The following is a 21,939-nucleotide window of genomic DNA, read 5'->3' on the forward strand; positions in this document are numbered from 1 at the left end:
CCAGAGCCTTGCATTGGTGTCACAGCCTATCAACATGTTGGTCTTCTTTGTTGCTATGGTTCTCGTCAAATGTTGTAGTTCTTCTAGCGGAGCTGATTGGCCGTGCGCCATGTAAGCCGAGTAATATACGCGTTTTCTGCCCCGCCCGCTCGCGATTCTTCTTCGCGAGGATACATGCTTTAGGTTTGACTTGATCAGTGTCTCCTGTGCAGAGGAATAAAAATTGGAAGAGGGGCACTTTGAGTGCAGCAGATTTATCTGCGGTACCCTCAGCATGACCTGTTTGCGTGCGAGTTACTCAGTCCCCGTCGATCCTCACCTCCTCCAACAGTTCGTTGGTGGCGTCGATTGGATCTAGGTCGTCATCTAGTTTTGCAGAGCGGAACACTTTCCCCTTTGCGTTCCTGACTCCGAACCGCACTTTACAGTTTACCTTTTCCAGTGGCTCCAAGCACTCTCCGTTTATACGGAGCAGAAAAGGTTGGCTGTTTGTCTGAGGTTCCCCATTCTTGATGACTACCCAGTCGTCCACGGAACCGAGAACGATCCTGGAGAATTCGTCCTCGCAAACTATAACGTGGAATCTACGGACCACCTGAGGGGAATGAAAGCAGGGGTGGATCCTCTGTGTTCGCCTTTGGCGTCCAGGAGAGCCGAGTGGAGAGATTTGAATTCTTGCGGGCAGAAGTGGGATATGAAAACTCTAGTAGGGCTCAAACCACCACATGATAAAATTTAGGTGGTCGCTATATGCTGCCAATTGGAGAAGGAGCAGGAGGGGATGGCCCTGCACTTCATATGCAACTACCCGATGTCCGCAGATCTCAAACGAAGACACCTCTTCAACGGAGATTCTGTGCACTCTCATCATCATCAACGGCGCAACAACCGGTATCCAGTCTAGGCCTGCCTTAATAAGGAACTCCAGACATCCCGGTTTTGCGCCGTGGTCCACCAATTCGATATCCCTAAAAGCTGTCTGGCGTCCTGACCTACGCCATCGCTTCATCTTAGGCAGGGTCTGCCTCGTCTTCTTTTTATACCATAGATATTGCCTTTATAGACTTTCCGGGTGGGATCATCCTCATCCATACGGATTAAGTGACCCGCCCACCGTAACCTATGGAGCCGGATTTTATCCACAACCGGACAGTCATGGTATTGCTCATAGATTTCGTCATTGTGTAGGCTACGGAATCGTTCATCCTCAAAAATTCTTCGGAGGATTCTTTTCTCGAACGCGGTCAAGAGTTCGCAATTTTTCTTGCTAAGAACTCAAGTTTCCCAAGAATACATGAGGACTGGTAAGATCATAGTCTTGTATGGTAAGAGCTTTGATCCTATGGTGAGACGTTTCGAGCGGAACAGGTTTTGTAAGCTGAAATATTATATTATTTCTGTTGGCTGACAACAACCGTGCGCGGATTTCATCATCGTAGCTGTTATCGGTTGTGATTTTCGACCCTAGATAAAAGAAATTGTCAACGGTCTCACAGTTGTATTCTCCTATCCTTATTCTTCCTGTTTGACCAGTGCGGTTTGATGTTGTTGGTTGGTTCGTCTTCGGTGCTGACGTTGCCACCATATATTTTGTCTTGCCTTTATTGATGTACGGCCTCTCCCTCGCCGCCTGCTCGATCTGAATGAAGGCAGTTTGTACGTCTCGGGTCGTTTTTCCCATGATATCGTCAGCATAGGCCAGTAGTTGGGTGGACTTAAAGAGGATCGTACCTCTTGCATTTACATCAGCATCACGGATCACTTTCTCGAGGGCCACGTTAAAGGGGACGCATGATAGGGCATTCCCTTGTCATAGACTGTTGTTGATGTCGGATGGTCTTGAGAGTGATCCTGCTGCTTTTATCTGGCCTCGCACATTGGTCAGGATCAGTCTAGTCAGTCTTATCAATTTCGTTGGGATACCGAATTCTCTCATGGCCGTTTACAGTTTTACCCTGGCTATGCCTACATAAAGGTACAACTGTTGTCCATATTCCAACAGTTTTTCCATCGCTTGCCGCAGAGAGAAAATCTGATCTGTTGTTGATTTGCCTGGAGTGAAGCCCCTTTGGTATGGGCCAATGATGTTCTGAGCGTTTGAGGCTATCCGGCCTAGCAAGATAGAGGAGAATATCTTATAGATGGTACTCAGCAACGTGATACCTCTATAATTGCTACACTGTGTGATATCTCCCTTTTTATGTATGAGACAGATAATGCCTCGTTGTCAATCGTCAGGCATTGATTCACTGTCCCATACCTTGAGCACAAGTTGATAAACCACTTGGTGTAACTAGTCGTCTCCATATCTAACCAATTCGGCTGTAATTCCATCGGCTCCTAGCTACTTATGATTTTTTAGCCGATGAATTGCACGAACTGTTTCTCCTAAACTTGGTGGTGGCAGTATTTGTCCGTCGTCTTCAGTTGGCGGGACCTTCAACTCGCCGATGTTCTGGTTGTTCAGTAGTTCATCAAAGTACTCAACCCATCGCTCCAATATGCCCATTCTGTCGGAAATCAGATTTCCCTCTTTGTTTCGGCAGGGTGAGCATCAAGGTGTGCGCACTCTGCCTCTGGAAAATGTTCTCAGATTCGCAAGAGCCTGCGAACACCAAAAGCGGGAGATCATTGAGCAGGCAATTTCTGAGGATAGTACAATGGGTCTAACAAATTCCTAAGTGCTTGAAGCTACGGCTCTTCCCACTAAACTAAGTCGCTTGTAATGTCTATAGATAGTTCCAGAGGGCATAGTGGGTGAGAGTCCCACACATCATGCATCAAAAGCTTTCCACCTCTATAAAATAAATCGGGAAACAGGAAGCTGCATGCTTCAGATATGGAAGGTTTTGTTTATTTCTTTTATTAGAATATTTGAGGGGGCGTTTGCCCCATTTTAACCTAGCACGTAATGTATAAGCAGATATTATGTCAGAATAGCCACTTTAAAAAGGCTGTGTCTCTCCCCCAGCTCATGCGTACATTGGTAAAAGGATCTACTTTTCGGGACTAGTAGGGTTACCGTAGATAGATTTTACCAGAACAAGATATGAGAAAAACAAACCGGCATCAGTTGTAAGATTAGTGACGATCTTTAGATAGCAATTTAAGAAAAAGTAAGCAAGGGGAAATCGCAATTTCGTCCTCGTTTGTGACTACTACACGCCAACACGCTGACGTATTAAGCTACTTTTCCTTGTCTCCGCTGGGAAAGAAGATATTAGTAAGTGAATATCTGACAGAATTTCTCCATAAACTTCTCTAACGTTCTAGAAATTTGAATGGTACTCTCCGCTGCGGGGCTACGAAGAATTTTAGCTTAGTTCTCCCCGTTTTACCGCTGCTCTTCCGCTCTGCAACCAACTCACGGAATACCAATTAAAATGAAACCATCAGTGTTAATTCAAAAATCTTTATTTATATTTTATTCCCTAGAAAATAATTTACATAGCAATCGCAAGGTCTATTGCAACCTAAATGTAACTTAAAACTATTTCATCCTCTTAACAAGGAGACGAAGAATTCTATCGACATCTGCAACGTCCTCGCGACCCAAATAGATTAAATTTTAGAATTACGAACATAAAAGAATCTTCGAGTAAAAATCAACTGACAATTCCGATTGAAACGATAAAGAAAACAAAAGAAACAAAATACTCCGTTCTCGCCATGGAACGATCCATGAAGTCGTGGTTGGATCTCTTTTGGTTTGGCTTCGCTCGTGAATTTCATTTTTAATTCATTTGTTAGTAATTTATAGAAACAAATGTGCAGTTCGCAGGGGGAGAGATAGAGTGAGGCGGGGACGCTGTACCTGATAGTTAACGAGTTCTAGATGGAAAATTCGCATTTATAGATTGTTTCTAAAGAAATAGCTTCCTTCAACCTTGATTTGAAGATGCGCTTATGGAACTGAAATTGAGATGACTGTTGGGAGATCTGCCCAGCAGATTTTTCAAGAGGACGCAACCTCAACGTCGACAATTACGCGAAAAGAAACTTTACCACATGAAATCGTTTTGAAAACTGTTGTGTTACCAGATACAGTCCTCCCTCACCCCATTATCCCCTGCGAACCAGATCAGATCTCTCCTATTCCCTAAATGCAAAGTTCTTCCGGCCGGGCCGGCGCTCAATCTGTGCTGCCCGCTGCCTGCCTTAGCAAAACGTAAATCTTCTCCTTGATCCACTCCTTGTTGTATGGCGCGTACGTGTTGGTGGACTTCTGGTACACTAAGCAACTGATGTCGGCCAGCTGGTCGACGAAATCGAAGAGCTGGCTAATGTCGTAGGTGATTGTTGGCGTGTTGGGGTTGCGGCGCTTCAGGTGCTCCTCGTAGATCTTGCAAACACCCTCCATGCACTCGTTCACGCTCTCGTAGTCACTGTACGTTCGCGTCTCCGGACGGATTCCCGGCTGAACTAGGAGAATTGTGTGAGACATTTTGTGTAAACACGAACTGTGCGGAAGGCGTTGGGATTATTATAGAAAAGTCGCAGCAGCGATAGTTGACGTGATTGTTGTTTACGTTCGCGAACGATGTGCCGATAGCGGACAGCTGAAAATGTAGGGGTAAAAAGTCAAAATGACGCAAAGAGGTTAGTTCTGACAACTCGCAGATATTGACTAGTTTTTCGATTTATGAACCGTCTTGGAATAATGCGTGCGTGAGAAGTTGTAGGAATTACCTTAATGCTTCTGATATGAACTGAACTGTTGACCGAGCGGACGTACTTGTTCCCGCAGAGCGAAACTTCGTTGGGGTATAAAAACACTGTACTCAGCTTTCGGCTTCGACGTTTGTGAATAGTCGGTTGGCAGTGCCATCTAGTATTTCGGTAGAAAAGATGGTGTGGCGTAGAAAAATGAATAATTTAAATAAATTGTTGATTATATGAATTTTCTTTTCGGTTTTTACCGTTGTCATGTTTATAAAAGAGGTAGACATAAGAAAATAATTTCATGAAAATTAAGTTTAAGAGTCCAGTGATTTCTGACTGTACATTTTATAATGATAGACTTAAGCTGCTCGCATCATTAAGGTTTTGTTTGCAAAACAAAACCTTATTAAAATCGGTTTAATGTCTATCTGTTTGCTTGTCTTTCTGTCTGCCTTTTTTTCCGATGGAAGGTGGAAAGCTTCAAGATCTACCGCAGGCTCCTGCCACACGATTATGAGTAGGAGTCCCACTCACTAAAACCATTCCTTCTCCTTCCACTCTCCCCACGGGACTCCCATTTGATATTACGTCGCGGGGCTGGATCAGAATTTATTCTGCGCTCATGTTAATATTCGTGTTCCTCTTGCGTTCATTCTTTCGGATGACTTCTTCCTGCCTAAGCTTCTTTCCATTGACTGGAATCACTTTTTCGACTTCGGTCCATATCCCTTAGGCTTTGACCATAAGTTCCATGATATTTTCGGGTGTTAAGTGTTCCCCGGTTGTAGCTTCTAATGTAGCCCTTTGGGCTTCGAATCTGGGGCAGTGAAAAAAGACGTGTTCCTCTGGAATATTTGGACACTTTGGGCAATGTGGCGAATCAACACGCCCAAATCGATACAGATATGCTCGATAGCCTCCGTGTCCGCTCAATAATTGAGTTAGGTCGAAACCTACTTCGCTGTGAGGTCGCTCGATCCATTTCCGGATATCCCATATGATTTTATGAGTCCAACGGCCTTTTTGTGACTCGTCCCACTTGCCATTTGCGACAGTTTCAGCTCGTGCGAACTGTCGCCGACGGGCAGGAGACTCTCCGGTTAGGTACGTTCCATCGTGAAGTCGTTGTATTTCTTTCGCCAGGATTTCAACCGGGACCATTCCTGCTATCACGCAAGCTGCTTCGTTGGATATTGCTCTGTAAGCGCAACATGTTGGCAGCACACTTATGCGATACGCAGCTCCAACCTTTCTCTTATTTACTATATTTTCCAGTGATAGCCCATACTGAGGCTGCATACAATAGGATCGAACTGATCACCGTCGAAATAAGGAGTCGACGGCTCGGCCTTGGGCCACCTATATTTGGTAGCATTCTCGCAACCAGCGCTCCGATGTTATATGTCTTGGTTGCTGCATCCTCCACATCATCATCATCGGTGCCGAGGTCCACCAATTCGATATCCCTAAAAGCTGTCTGGCGTCCTGACCTACGCCATCGCTCCGTCTTAGGCACTTGATTGAATAGTTTGCCAGCATTATTTAGGAGGCATATCGGCCTGTAGGACGAAGCTTCCCCCAAAGGTTTGTTTGGCTTCGGGACTAGAATTAATTTGTATTTCTCCATTGCGTAGGAAATGCTCCTTCTTAAAGGCATGTGGTGAACGCTTCGGCAAACATATTTGGAGCTATTTTGGCTGCTGCCTTGAGAGCTTCACGTTCTTTGAATAGGATCAGCTTCAACTTCGAAGTCGCCTAAAGTGAGTTAGTATTTCCGCGAAAGCGTATCTATGATGATGGTTTAGCCGAGCTTATGCTCTTCTTTAAAGTTTTTCGACCCTTTTTACTCAGCAGGAGAATCAGACTTCAGAGCTCGGTTGAGAAGTACTCTTGTCGTTTTCCTTTGTTTTACCAAATCTGTGTTCTAGGATGGTGTTTTATCTCTCTTTGGCGTATTGAGTGAGCAGATCCCTTCGAAAAGTTTTCCCATGCTAGTTGCGATCAGCTGGGCCATTTTCTTGTTTCGAACAATGGATTTAATGCGTCTCCCAAGGATCGTAACTTGGGCATTCAGTTCAATTTCCTGCGTCGTCCTGGAGATGGATCCATGCCCATCTGGAAGGTAATGTATTTGTAGTCTGGAAGCGTGATATCGTTCGATACTCTCTAATCTTTGACAAGAGCCGCCATCTCTCGACTGACTGTATTGAAGAAAATGAGTTCACTATCCAGGTTGACGATCTACAGTTCGGCCCTTACTAGATATTCTAGTAGCTTTGATAGTCTCATCTTGATATTAGAACTTCCGTAACAGAAATTGTGGTCGTTAACATCCTGCTAATACGCTCATGAATTTCATTTTGATATATTGCTCATCAAGGGCGCAACAACCGGTATCCGGTTTATGTCTGCTTTACATTACATCTCGGTTTTGCGCCTAGGTCCACCAATTCACCATATCCCGAAAAGCTATCTAGCGTCCTCACCTACACCAGCGCCCCATCTGAGACAGGGTCTGCTACGAAAGAAATTGTCCTTATATACTTTCCGGGCAGAATCATTCTCACCCATACGGATTAGGTGACTCGGCCACCTCAACCTGTTGAGCCGGTTAGAGGCTAGGGAATCATCTATCCTCGTGTAGTGGGCAAACAATTACTTGGAGGATTCTTCTCTCAAACGCGGCCAAGAGTTCACAATTTTTTTTTCTAAGAACCCAGGTCTCCGAGGAATACATAAGGACTGGCAAGGTTGTAGTCTTGTACAGTAAGGGCTTTGACCTCATGGCGAGACGTTTTTGTAAGCTGAAATACGCTCTGTTGGTAGCCAACAACCGTACGCGGATTTCATCGTCATAACTGTTATCGGTTGTAAATTTCGACCCTAGATAAGGAAATTTTCAACGGTCTCAAACTTGTAGCCTTCTATATTTATTCTAGTTTTTGTTCTCATTTGATCAGTGCGATTCGATGTTGCTCGCTTTTTGGTTGTTGGCGCTGACGTTGCCACCATTTACTTCGTCTTGCCTTCATTAATGTGCAGCCCAAGATCTCCCGTTGCCTACTCGATCTGGATGAAAGTAGACTGTAGGCTATACTTCCCATAATGTCAACATCGTTGTTGTTGTCGAATAGTCTGGAGAGTGATCTCGCTGTTCTTGTACAGGCCAGGGCCAGGGTCAGCCTAGTTAGTCTTATGTATTTCGTCGGAATGCCGAATTCTCTCATGGTCATAGACGTCCCTGCACTCGTGAAAAGATGGTGCAACTGACGGCCATATTCTAACAGTTTTCCCATTGTTTGCCGCTCAGAGGAAAGTTTGATCTGTTGCTGATTTGCCTGGAGTGAAGCTTCTTTGGTATGGGCCAATGATGTTCTATGAAGCTATCCATCCTAGCAAGATAGCGGACAATATCTTATAGATGGTACTCAACAACGTGATACCTCTATAATTACTGCACTGTATGAAATCTCCCTTTTTGTGTATGGGACAGATGATGCCTCGTTGCTCGTCGTCAGGCATTGATTCACTGTTCCACACCTTGAGCTTCAGTTGACGAAATGTTTGGTGTAGTTGGTCGCATTTGAAGCCAATGAATTGACATCGCTCCAATATGCCCATTCTGTCGGAAATCAGAATTCCCTGGTTGACTTGGCAGGATGAATATCGAAGTGCATAAGGGTTCATCTTGCTGACTTGTTGGTAAAACTTCCACGTTGGGTGCGGTTGCTCCCCGTACTTCTCTAGTTTGCAGACCTGTTGGTTCTCCCAAGTTTCCTTTTCTGTCTGTGCGCGTGCTCGTATTCTTTGACATTTTTTAGCGGCGGTTACTGTGGCATCCATTTTCACTTTATAGGGGGATGGCTTCAGTATTAACTGTCACCTGATTGTCAGAGGGGATTTTATGCGGTGTTGTACCTCCAGCTCGGAGTACTATGCTAACGAGATAGGGATCCGAGCCTATATTGTACCCTTCGCCCCCCCCCCCCCCCTATGTATTCTCACATTTATCAAGGCTGAGAGGAGGTGGTGTTCGATCAACACGTGCTCAATTTTTAAGTGGGCATGGTGGTTTCTAGTCTTACCTGCACAAGATTGGAAAGGCGCGTTCTTCGGATTGTGTGTTTTGCAATGGAGTTGTGGATGACGCCCACCACACTTTTTTTCTTGTGGAAAGTGGGATGGGGTTCGTCAGCAGCTCTATTTAAACACAGGGGATCTCTCTCCAGACAATATTGTCGAAGAGATGCTGAGGACTGCTTACAGGTGGAACCGTGTTACCCATTACGTTCGGGCCCTTCTCGTTGCTAAGAAGATAAAACTCGACCGGTGGAGGAGCCGTATTTCTAAATTTGCCACGCAAACGCAGAGTTAATAGCCGTTCGCTTATGTTTTCAAAGCCGATAACAGCAGGTTCCATTTTTTGGCTGACTAGGAAACCTTTTCCGAGCACATGGTTTACTGGATGACCACTATAATATATGGTGTAGTGACTCTTCTCCAGGAAAACCGTTCCGGTCCAACGCATCCCTTGCAATGAGTAAATATTTATTCCGTTTTCGTTGCTGGGTTCGCCATTGTAAACTCCATCCTGTCCGAGACTCCTTTCGTGGCTTCGGCTTGTCAGCCCCACCCAACCCTCAACTTGGAGGACTAGTTGGTACAATTTGTCCCGTTCCCCGTCCTTCCCCGTTTGCAGTTTTTAAGAAAGAACTCCCAGCGATTACCACGTGGAGGTGGAGATAGGGTTTGGTAGTAATGCTGTTGATGTTGGTTCAGCAGGCGTTCCCAGGTTTTGTGATCCATGGTGGGTACCAATCCACGTTTCGCCTTGAGATCTATACTACCCCCTGACCGCCTCATTTTGATATATTGGGTAGCTTTAAGAAATGTTCTACTAGGAAATTCGTAAAGACAATAAGTAGCAAGAACCCATGTTTCATGTATGAGAAATATAAATGCTTTCCAGGTTTCGGCCTATCGCCTCTCTCTCTCTCTTACTTTGCTGCTTAGCAGGGTCCAGGTGGAGGTGTTGAGGTTGTTGTAGATACCAAGTTGATGTAGAGCCTCATCGTCATTACGTTCCTCCTCTGGAAGCCAGAGAAAGAGCTTTTTGAACGATGGAAACTAAGAGACCCTCTTCAAAGTTAATCGCGCGCCCTCAGTTTTTGTGAATTTTTGAGTTTTTCTTTTGAGCGTGGTTTTATTATTAGAAACACCCTCTAAATTATAGGTGTAGTCAATTACTTTAATTAATCAGTCTCTTCACAACTGTTATATGAAGTAAATAGACGGGTATTCTATTGGAAACAATCTTGAGAAAAACTACCGTTAACAATTACCTCCTCGCGATTAACATACTTGCTCGCAATCCCAGACAAAATCTCCATCCCACAATCCGACTTCGTAGCACTGGCAACTCAAAATCCCACTTCCGATTAGAACCACACCGGACAGTCCTGGGGGCATTGACCCCTCCTCCCAGAATTACCTCATCGAAGCGTTTGACAGTTGACTCATCGCCGTCTGCTGCCGTGCGAATTCTGACATTTTATGACGTTTATCTGTTTGTCAACACGCGTGCACCGAGCTGATATCTACCTGGCGTGATTTTTCCTCGACTTTTCCACTGAAACTGCAAAGTGTCGGGTTTATTGCTTAGCCCTTTCCTCCGCCGCATTTCTTGGGAAATTCCCCGCGTGGTTTCAGTTCGCCTCGCACTTGTCATAAATCAGTTCGAGGGCTTCCGTGTAAGAAATTCATTCAGGTGGTGCTCGCGCGGTACGCGGCCAACGGGAGTGCATTGCGTGTCCCATTCGGTGGCGGCGTACGCCTTTTCGGACTTCTGTGAGCGCCGGAATGCCGGCAATTTGGCGTGGGTTTTATGTTTTCTCCTCTAGTAAATAAACGTGAAAATTATATCATTTGGACCGGCCGCTCGCCTCGACGCCGGGCAGACAGCGTGCACCGGATCGTAATGAAACTCCCGAAATCGCGCGCGAAATGAGCAGCGCGATAAGGCCTGGCGGGGAGCCGGAAGGTGATTACGGTCGGTCGGTTGCGGGCGGAACTCAGACTGTTTTTTTTTAATCGTTTTGCCGTTGTTTTTGTTGAGATTTGAGATTATTTGGGAATGATTTATTCGCTTTGATCGAAAACGGGCTTGTCGCGGTCATGATGGATGTGAGCATTCTTTTGTTTTGATTATTTTTTTTATTGTCGTTTTCTGCGATGCTTATCTGTAGCAATTTTCGTTTGTCTCTTTCCAGATTCCCATTGAGCACGGGGCACTCAGGTGCATCTTCTACACCGGCCCCTTCAGGGATCTCCGCGGTACAGACAGGGTGGCTCCGGAGGATGCGGTGGCCTGCCCGGAGTCGAACGTCAGATCGCTGGCGTACCGGCGCTCGTCCTTGCCAAGGTGAGTAGACGCTTCAAGCTCGACCAGTTATTTTGGTGATGGCACGCACGCTTTTAATTTTCTCCGGGTCCCGGAATGGAATTCGAGAATTGCTTCTCGGACGTACAGACACGGCTGGAATGCTAAGACACTGGAGACTACGAAATTGGAATGTTACCGCTAAGTTGTAAATAAAGAATTGAAACTGTAAATAGAGTTCATTGATTTGCTTTAACCTCCTTATCCACACTTTCTGTTCACTCTTCTTCCGCTTCTGCTTGCTTCTTTACACTCTTCTTGGTACTAAGGTTTTTTATAAGAAACAAAATGTGGCGATTCCGAAGTGAATTCTTTGGGGGAACGGTCATTATCGTCACCAACGGCGCAACAACCGGTATCCGGTCTAGGCCTACCTTAGTAAGGAACTCCAGAGAGCCTGGTTTTTTGCCGGGATCCATCAAGAGATCATCTATAATCATCAATGAAATTTCTTCGGGTACTAGATAATGTGCTCCCAGTTTTCGTCTTTGGAATTGGAGGTCGAATCTCTTGCCCTGAAACATTTACACATTTTCAATAAAGGATAACCGCATCCGATGCGGCACAAATAGCGTTACGCTCATGCTATAAGCAAGTGCTAGAAACCATAATTGCTCTACGAGTCATTGTTGGCGAACCTGGAGATATGCCTCACAGTCCCACATGTTGGAAGGCTGCAATCCAATACACAAAAAATCCCTACATTTGCTTTCGCTCACCATGCCTCAACTAGGTCACCACCCAAGGAAGGGTTGAGTAGCCAGCACATGATCCAGTTTTGCGAATCTACATTTCCATGTTCGGTCGGCTCGTCGTGAATTTGGCTCTATCAAATGCCTGATCTGGATTCAATCTCGAGGCTTTTAAATCCCCATCCAGCGTATGAAGCCACCGTTGTTTCAGCCGGCCTTTTGGTCGTTTACCATCGACTTCCATGTTCAGACCAATCTTTGCAAGTGAAATGAAGTTAGCGGGAATTATGTGACTATACCATCGAAGACGTCTCTCTCGCAATTTTTCCACGATCGGTGCAACCCAATATTGATCTCGAATATCCTCATTTCGGATGTGACTAAAACGTGTTACGCCACTAGTTCAACGCAACATCTTCGCCTCCATTACCGCAAGACGCCATTCATTGTCTTTTATAGGTAGTCAACACCCAGAACCTTAGAGAGCGACGGAACGGACGACATTGCGGTAAATTTTAGATTTGAGACGTTCGCTGATACGTCGATCACAGAGAGCACCAGTTGTGGAACGCCACTTCATCCAGGTTGCGATAATGGGTGAAGCAATTTCATAGTGCAGTCCTTCATTGGCTGATAGCGTTGACCCGAGGTATTCAAATCGCTCAGTTCTGGGCAGGTCACTGCCGCTGATACTGAATGTGCCTGCTTCATGGGGATCGGTCGTCAAAAATTCGGTTTTATTCAGATTCAATCTGAGACCGTGTTGCAGAGGTGATCATTCCATTTCTGCACAAGTTGCTCGAGATCATTTTTACTATTATATGCTAGGAAAACATCATCTGCGTAAAGCAGTGTATAGGGCACTGAAAGTTGGATGCCCCGTGTGACGTTGTCCATAACAACAACAAAGAGGAGTGGCGAGAGGGCGCTTCCTTGATGAACACCAACAGAGACACGAAACGGTTTTGATACACCCACCACACTTCGAATTTTACTTTTCGGATCGTGGGACGGTAATTTGAACATTCTGCTGGACTACCTTGTTTTTCCATATTGGAACTGTGCTACTTTGTGGTACTTGCCAGGCAGATGGTGTTCTACTTTCCTAAATGATCCAATTAACAAAATCACTGAGCCACAGTGTTGGGTTCCAGCGCTTCGCTTTCCAGAGCTCAAATGCGATGTCGTCGGGTCCTGTTGCTTTTATCGATTTCATTCGTTTTTTTGCCTCCTCGACTTCAGTTGCGCTAACAGGTGGAATTGCTCCAAATGTCGGCAATGATTGTGGAAATGGAGGATGAGCAAATTCTTCGTTGAAATCTCCTCGAAGTATTCTCGCCATCTATACGTCGCGGTTCGACGATTGGTAAGCAAAGTGCCGTTCTTGTTGTCAACGGAATAGAAATGTTCGATATCCTGTGTGCGCTCATTTCGGCTTTTGGTAAATCGATACAGATCTCTCTCGCCATTCCGAGTGTCCAGTTTATCGTTTAGATTTTTGTAATGGGACGCTCGGGTGATAGCGATCGCTTTCTTTGCTGCCCGGTTGGCATTCTTATAAATTTGCCAATTGGCCAGCGTTTTATCGTCGAGAAACTTGAGGTTTCTTTTCACGGACCTTTCATCATTCCAAAGCCAAGTGTCTCGGTTGATGTACCGCTTACCCGGCTTGGTGACCTCGAAGGTTGCAGCGGCCGCTTTGTGGGTCATGTCCTTCATTTGGTTCCATGATTCTTCCACATTCGTAATGGTCGGCAATCGTATGAGTGAGATCGTTTCTTCTTTCTTTTCATCAAATCGCCACCATTTGATGCGCCGCGGGCCAGTGTGTTCCTAACGCTGTTTTATCGGTGGCTTAATTCGCAAGACGGCAATCAACGGCCGATGTTGAGGTGCGATGGTCTCATAGGGATCGACTTTGCAATCAGTGACAGTGGTAAAATGTTGGCGTCTTATGAGAATATAGTCGTTTTGCGTTTTATTGTTCCCACTATAAAATGTAGGAAGATGAGGCAATCTTTTGATGAACCACTACACCATATATGATAGCGACCACCCAGTAAACCATGTACACGAAGTCAGTCAAAAAATCAAACCTGCTGTTATCGGTTTTGAAAATACAAGTGAAAGGCTATGCACTCTGTGTTTGCGTCGCAAATTTAGAAGTATAAGCCTCGTAAACGGTCACGCCCCTATAGAAGAGACTGCAGGGTCGGAGAAGGATACCTTCTACGAGGCAGTTGAGCGGATCTTCGAAGCTTGTCCCAAATAAGATATTAAAATCATATTTCTGGATTTCAACAGCCAAATAGGTACGGAGCCTGTATTCAGGCGATACTTCGGCTTCCATAGCTTACATAGGGATATTTATCATAATGGACTGCGAATTATTCAGTTAGCAGTATCGCACGAAATGGTTGTTGGAAGTATCTGGTTTGCGTGGAAAGCGATCCACAAAGATGTATGGGACCACGTGCTAATCGAAAGCCGCCACCTCTCATCCTTGATGAACGTAAGAACATATAGGGGGGTCAATACAGACTCGGATTATTATCTCGTTGGCATAGCGCTCCGAGCTCAAATTACAACAAAACTTTCAATCCTTTATGACAATCAGGTGAGAGCGAATACTGAAGCCATTCACAACACAGTCCTCCGCAACACCTATAAAGGGAAATGGATGCCGCAATAATCGCAGCTAACAGTCTTCCTGGAGATGAAGCAGCAACAAATGATCTTCACAACCATTTGAAGAACGTTATCATTGATACGTCACAAACATACTTGGTCCCAGCCGCAAGAAAAGTCTGAACGGAGATATTCTCAATCTATACCTATGACAGCATAGTCCGGGTGAAACTGTACACGGTTAGGAGAGAATTCGGTATCCCAACGAAATTGATAAGACTGGCTAGGTGGACCCTGACCAATGTGGGAGGCCAGATAAAAGCAGCAGGATCGCTCTCGAGATCATTCAACATCCACAACGGTCTTAGGCGTGGGGATGGCCTATCATGCGTCCTCTTCAACCTGGCCCTGGAGAAAATGACCATCCTCTTCAAGTCCACCTAACCACTGGCCTACGCTGACGATATTGACATAATGGAAAGAACAACCCGAGATGTACAGTCTACCTTTATCCAGATCGAGCAGGCGCCTTGAGATCTCGTGCTGTACATTAATGAAGGCATGTACTTTGGTGGCAACGTCAGCGCCAAAAACGATAGCTCTTACTGTAAAAGACTATGATCTTGCCATCCTTATGTATTCCTCGGAAACCTTGGCTTCCTACATGAGGATGGACCTACATAGCCTACATAACGACGAAATCTATGAGCGATACCACGACTGTCTGGTTGTGGATAAAATCCGGCTTAACAGGTTGCGGTGGCGGGTCATCTAATCGTCGTGAGTCATGTAAGCCGAGGAAATATACACGTTCTCTGGCCCCGTCTGCTCCAGCTTGACCACGACTAGGTCGCTGGAACTCAGGTCCGGACACAGAAAATTGTTCAAACTCTTCCGCGCGAGAATACATGCTCTAGGTCTGTCTTGATCAGCGTCTCCTGTGCTGTGAAATAAACTAAAATATTTGCTTTGGAGCCCTTTGGTGGTTCGGTCGCCTTCGATCCAGGGCTCCTGTATTAGTGTGATGTCGATGTTTTCCTCTAGGAGGGAGATAAGCAGATTAGCCGAGGCGAACTTCGAGTGCTGCAGATTTATCTGCGTTACCCTCAGCATGATCTGCTTGCATGGGGGGTTCGTCAGTCCCCGTCGGACTGTCGATCGTCATCTCCTTCGTTGGCGGCGTCGATTGGATCTAGGTCGTTGTCCGGTTTTGCAAAGTGGAACACTTTTACCTTTGCATTCCTGACTCCGAATCGCCGTCGACTTTTTCCAGTTCCTCCAGGCACTCTTCGTTTATACGGAGTAGAAAAGGTTGGGTGTTTGTCTGGGGTTCCTCTTCCTTGATAACAAACCCACCCGTCCACGGGAATCCTGGGATTTTGAAGGCGCACGAATTGGACGAGCTTGTCCTTTTCAGTGCGGATCTTCGGCAACCAGATGCAAGCGAATTGTCTCTTGGGAATCCTGTCGTAAGGGATGACATTGAGCTTTACGCCCTCCCAGGCTTCGCTGATCTTAGCGAAAGTCCCTAGAGAATTGCTCCTTGCAAGCTATAACGTGGAACCCACGGACCACCTGAGAGGAATTAAAGCAGGGGATGAGTTGCGTGTGTTTACCTTTGGTGCCCAGGAGATGCTCAAAGACCATCCCCGACAGCCGGGCCTCAACACTGGTCCACACGTCCGGCGCTAGTTTGTCGCTGGCAGAAGTACCATCCTCCAGCGCCACACGTAAGTGGCTCGTGTCCACGTCGTTGAAGGGTTTCGCAGTTCGTGGCCCGTTGGCTAGCTGTTACTGCGTACTTTTCTTCGGATGTTGCTTAGCGTCTGAGCCCTTGCCCACTCTGCTCCGCTTCTGATCTTCCTCCACCTCGTCTTGAGATCGATTGCGTTTAAGAGCAATGGGCTTCACCTTCTGCTTGTCTGTCAGGCGTTTGCTATTGTATTCCTCAACAATCGCCTGGTACTTAGCGAGGGTCTTTTTCATCCCGCTCGTCGACAGTACCTGCCTCCTTATTCTTAGCAATCTTGCTGAGAATATGCATAGCTTTCTGGTACTGACTCTTGACCTGGACACCAGTGCACCTTCGCTTCTTAGTCGGTTTCTGGAGACTGATATTTTTGTCGGTTTTCACTTTCGAGGGATTCTCCGAAGTCGAGGGTTTCGGGTTAGGAGTACTATGTCTGGTACTCGCTATACCCAGTTTGATGGCAGTGGATTCTAGGTTGGAAGTCACTAGTCCGTGCGCCGCCTCGCTCCGGGAGGTCCTTGCGGTTGGTTTTACCACAGCAGCTGGCACCGAGTGTACTGTTCTCGACGGCTAGATGCCAGCTCGTCCGCCGGTGATGCGCCTGCTATCATCCCCTCTTCTTCTTCTTCTATCTATGTCTTGGTCCCACGAGTAGTCCGGGAAGAATATTCACCCTGGCTGGCCCGGCCACCAGTGTAAGGGTCTCGTTTGAAATTGAAGGTGCCCAAGGTATTCAGAGTTCGCATACTAAAGACCAAGTTTCCCATTGGCCACGCAGCCCTCGGCGTATGCTGTTCCATCTTGGCTTGGGGTCCTATTAGCACCTTCTCCAGTGCAGGGAGGACGATCCCCGGGCTGTTGCTTCGGTCCATCCCCGTAGGATCTACTTGCCCCTAACACATGATCAGCAGACAAGCAGATCCTCGTCAGTTGGATGAGCCTACTCCCAGCTTGGCCCTATACACTCTTGCCCCGTCCGAAAACGGTTTCCAGCGGGCACCACGAGGAGGTCGTGTGAGGACTTGCCGAATTATGACACTTTAACCTGAAGCATAATCAGACCTGGCCGCCCCACGAGGTAGACTTGCCTGAGATGGAGCGATGGCGTAGGTGAGGACACCAGACAACTTTTAGGGATATCGGATTGGTGGACCTCTGCGCAAAAACGGGGTGTTTGGAGTTTCTTATTAAGGCAGGCCTAGACCGGATACCGGTTGTTGCGCCGTTGATGATGATGATGATTAATGATTATGCAGTTTCATATTTTTTTTCAGGAACTAGATCTATATCTTATAAAATCAGTTGGAAAGTTGAAATCATAACGAAGGTTTTGGTTTGCTATAGATACATCGGTATACTCCAGAAAATCTTTTCTCTTTTCCCTTTATTGTGTGAACTGGTAGTATCTTCTTGGCTGTACATACATAAGTATTTATATAATATGCCATTGCCTGTTTAATTCGCGATGGTGTTAAATCTGAAAGGAAGAGTGGGGGGAGGAGGTATGATATAACCGATCTAACACACACTCGCTCCCTGATACACCTGAGAATACGTGGAGACGGATTATGATGTAAACTATAGATTTAATCAAGCTGCGGTATTGCTATAAACTTTTGTAGTATTCGCGAAAATCGAGTTAAACGTTTCAGGCAGTCTTCAATACAAATTACCCCCAATAGTCCCCGACATTCTTCAAATATCTTTCCGACCATAATATGTAACCACAATTCAAGAAATTATGTCAATTTGCTAATTGCACGGAAATACTATTCTTCAATGGCCACCTCGATCTACTGCTACTTAAGTAGGTTCCCTCCCTGTCTATTCGGTGTTCTCGGCCTCCCTCAGCCGCCGGCACCCCCTCGATAGTGACACGACTGCGACAGTCACACAATCTTGCTTGAGAAAATGAGTCTGCCTATTTTTAGCTTCTCGAGAGGAGCATGCACAACGTAAGACTCGTAGAAAAATCGAAATGACATGGGACAGGAGCGGAAAGAAGCGGAACATTCTTCCTCTCAAGAAAATCTTGGTCATTTGGTCCAACCGAAAGATGAAAGGATGCTGCAATAGTAATCGTGTGGTTTGCTGGCACCGCCGGCCGTTATCGAGAGCGCGCGCTGCTACTATTGTTATTGTTTTTGCGGCGGTTGTTCTTTTTGGTGGTCCCTAGTGTGCCGAATTCCCGCTTTCGCCAACGATTTCAAAAAAGAGGAAAAGAAAATGATTGTTTATGTATTTCCTCGGATGGAAAAACGAGACTCTTTAATTGGATTATAATCGGGGAAAAAGTCGAAAGAGCTTCCGACAACGATAAGGGGAATCCCCTCTGTTTTGGGCGTCACGTGTTTCTCTTGTGTCGTTCGAGTTTGTTTCCATTCGATTATTGCGTGGAATGCCGTCGGTGCTGAAGATGTTTCTAATTTTAATCTAATTATCTGTTATTACATATTTATGTTTTGTGTGTCGCTGTGTCTGAACAGATGTGTGTACATATCAAGGCCTACATGTATTTGCTGATGAAAGTGCGGGCCGAGGAAAAGTTTGGGAAATGAGCCAACTTTCATGTCATTGATGGTTAACGTAGAGCTGGGTAAATAGGCATAATCTGGGACGTTGAACTATCTAACATCAAAGACAATTGCAGGAATTCCGCGGATGTGCTGCTATTGTGGAAAGTATGCATGTTATGAAGCGTATTCCTCAGTAGGTTTTGTATCAGGAATAATAGTTGTAATGAGCGCTGAAGCCAAAGTGGCATTCGTGCCGGGTATTCTGTTGTACAGATAAAATTCACTTGGTCCTATTATTTTTGCCGCCACCGTACCCTATTACTTACAATTCTCTGCATACATAGGTCAGCTTTGCTCTACGTCATCTACTTTCTCAACTATCTGCTAAGTGATCAGCCAACTTCGTCTAGTTGGACGTTTCTGTCTATATTATTTGCCGCTTTAGTATTTATAGTTTCATGCAAAAGTATGTATAATATATCGATTGGTTTCACATTGCGTAACTTTTTTTGTTTTCAAAAAAGAAGAACTGTGGTTCCAGCACCTTTAGTGAGCCCACTGGATAAAGGTTGGCTTTCCAACCCCATGCCGGGACCAGTGAGAATGTTGTGAAGGGGAGGGGAGATGGAGTTCTCGCCCTTATTTCTGAGATGAAAACGCCTTTAAGAAGTTGTGGGTAAAAGTTGAAGTTTTAAATCCACCTCTGAAGCGGGTGGAAAGGTTATCGAGGGGAAAAGGGAGGTGTCCCTCCTCAGACTCGATGAAAGCTCGTGGTGGTCAACTCGAAAAAGTTATGGATCCCCTTGAAAAATCTATGGATCACTAAAAGTCGGGTGTCCTTCAAGCTTTTGTGTGAAACCGTCTTTCCGTCTGTCTGTCTGTCTTTTTTTTTATTGAGGAGGTGGTTGGTTTCAAAAGACACTGGGCGCGGATGGGAGTTTTACCCACCAAAACCACTCCCGATTCCCTCCATTAACCCGTGGAAGCACTATAAGGTATCACGGGGCGGAGTCAGTTCACTTTAGCTTGGCATTCGTCTCTACGTGGCGTACGTAACCACGCTTTTTTCGTCTCCCCTGCTCTGGATAGATGCGACCATGGAGTTGATCGCATCCCAATCTTGCTGATATGTTAGCATTCTTCGCCCCAAATTCTCTGGTATTAACGCTTCTCCTAGAGTCTACTCTACTTTCGTCCACAAATCTTGGACAATTGAAGAATATGTACTCTGGGACCTCTCCATTGCAGTTTGGACAATCGGGTGAGGTATCCAGTTTAAACCTGTGCAGGTACTGACGATATCCCCCATGCCCTCTGAGATACTGGATAAAATTATAATTGATCTCACCGTGTCGTCGCTCCAACCACTCCTCGATGGCACTGATGAATCTGTTTGTCTTCCCTTTCCCGAACGTTCCCAACGCTGTTGCTATCTGCTTAGAGATTTCTCCCTTTCGGTATTCTTCGTATGCGATAAAGGATAGATGAACTTCGCCATGTATATTTTTTTTGGGGTTGGGGTGAGTGATGCATTTACGCACAGAGTGTTGGACTCCCGCAACGGTACGTCGTCGGACTACTAATTAAACATTTTCCCATCGTCGGAGAGCTAGCCTGGAACCATTCGTCACATTAGGTCGGGCTTGTCTTCGAACTCTCCCTCCTTACCGAGTCTTCAAACCAGGTAGTTCCTTTCGCCAACGGGAGGGAAGGGGAGGAAGAAAACTGTCTATCCGGCTCCTCCATCGGTCGAAATACATCTTCTTTGCAACCAGAACGACCCGAATTTAATGGGTAACATGGCTCCATCTGCCAGCGCTCCTCACCATCTCCTCGACAATGTTGTCTGGAGAGAGATCTCCTGTGTTTAAATAGAGCTGCTGACGAATCTCATCTCACCTTTCACAAGAAAAAAAGGTGTGTTGACCGTCGTCCATAACTCCATTGCAAAACACACAATCCGGAGATCGTGCCTTTCCAATCTTATGCAGGTAAGACTGAAAACCTCTATGCCCACTTAAGAACTGGGTAAGAAAGTAGTCAGTCTCATCATGCTTCCGATTCAGCCACGCACCTAAGTTCCCAATGAGCCGCGTAGTCCATCTCCCTCTAGTTTCATTTTCCCAAGAGAGTTGCTACTCATCTAGGGTGCGTTGCCGTTCTTCACGAGCAACCACCTATCTTGGCTTTTCTCGGTATGCAGACCCGCCACTCGCAAAGTTCCCGTCTCTGTACTTACGGGAGACGCTTACGATATATCTCCTTGCTAAGAGCGTCAGCCCATACGTCTGCGCGGTAGAGCAGAGCAGACTGCGTTGGACTCATCAGGAGACGTCGTTTGTTAGACGTAGGATCCCCAATATTTACCATACTTAACGCCGAAACTCCAGCTGCAGCCTTGTTTGCTGCTGCTTTGATTTCCTCAAAAAAGCTCATCTTTGAGTCAAGAGTCAGCCCGAGGTACTTTACAGCTGGTTTTGACTCGATTATCAACACGCCGAACGATATGGGACGCAGGGTCGGAATTCTCGTCAGGGTGACTACTTCAATTTTTTCCAGTGCAATTTTAAAACCATGAGTAGTCATCCATCCGCTTATCCGTCACATCAATATGCCGAGTCTGCTTTCCACCTGTTCGACAGTGCATCCAGCAACAAGTGCTGCGACATTGTCTGCATAACTGACCGCGACATCATCTGCATAACCTTCTCTTCTGGTGTGCCGAGTTTAAGTAGGCTATCATAAGAAGCGTTCCAGAAGTCCGGCGCCAGGATGGATCCCTGCGCTACTCTCAACGTGACCTCCATCTCCCTCTGACCTTCTAGCGCTTCATAGAGCAAGGAGCGGTTCCTCAGATAGTCCCTCAATATCCGTAAGAGATAGTTCGGCACGCGGAGAGGATTGTCGAAGGTGTCTAGAATGTGCTTCCATCTTACAGACTTCAAGGCGTCTCTGAAGTTAAGCGGCATTCACGACTTGCATGATAGCATCAATTGTGAATCTCCCTGCTCTATTCTATTCTATTAGAAGACCAGTTTGTATACCTCTGCTGGAATACCATCGGGTCCTGGAGCCTTCTTGCTTTTGCTTGAGAGGTCTGCCTGTTCCAACTCTTTTATAGGGAAAAGTGGGCGTCCGTGATTCATCATCCCGTATGGGGCGCTCAGGGAATGGTGCCCGTACAATGTGGCCTACCTGCTCGGCCTTAAGTGAACGTCGTCTAGATCTTGCCAGCAGCGAACTTTTGCTCCT

At 46.0% G+C, this 21,939-nt stretch overlaps 2 protein-coding genes across 2 annotated transcripts in view; one reads left to right on the forward strand and one right to left on the reverse strand.

Annotated features, from left to right (window-relative positions):
• LOC119656793 (protein MAK16 homolog) overlaps positions 1-11,278 on the forward strand; it is a 53,624-nt gene extending 42,346 nt beyond the window's left edge. Inside the window, exon 6 of the mRNA XM_038063401.1 lies at positions 10,932-11,278. The gene's annotated coding sequence lies outside the window, so the exon portion shown is untranslated. The remainder of the gene's footprint in view (positions 1-10,931) is intronic.
• On the reverse strand, positions 3,667-4,802 carry LOC119656794 (enhancer of rudimentary homolog). Its single transcript, XM_038063402.1, has 2 exons — positions 4,690-4,802; positions 3,667-4,559 (listed from the first exon to the last, which is right to left on the reverse strand). The coding sequence occupies exon 2, from the start codon at positions 4,442-4,444 to the stop codon at positions 4,133-4,135; it is 312 nt and encodes a 103-aa protein (XP_037919330.1). The 5' UTR covers positions 4,445-4,559; positions 4,690-4,802; the 3' UTR covers positions 3,667-4,132.
• Positions 11,279-21,939: the final 10,661 nt, after the last annotated feature.

The sequence above is a fragment of the Hermetia illucens genome, chromosome 5, assembly GCF_905115235.1.
Source record: "Hermetia illucens chromosome 5, iHerIll2.2.curated.20191125, whole genome shotgun sequence".
Classification (NCBI taxonomy): Eukaryota; Metazoa; Arthropoda; class Insecta; order Diptera; family Stratiomyidae; genus Hermetia; species Hermetia illucens.

Excerpts from the sequence above, each read along its gene's own strand:
- LOC119656794 (XM_038063402.1), bottom strand. The coding sequence starts at position 4,444 with ATGTCTCACACAATTCTCCTAGTTCAGCCGGGAATCCGTCCGGAGACG.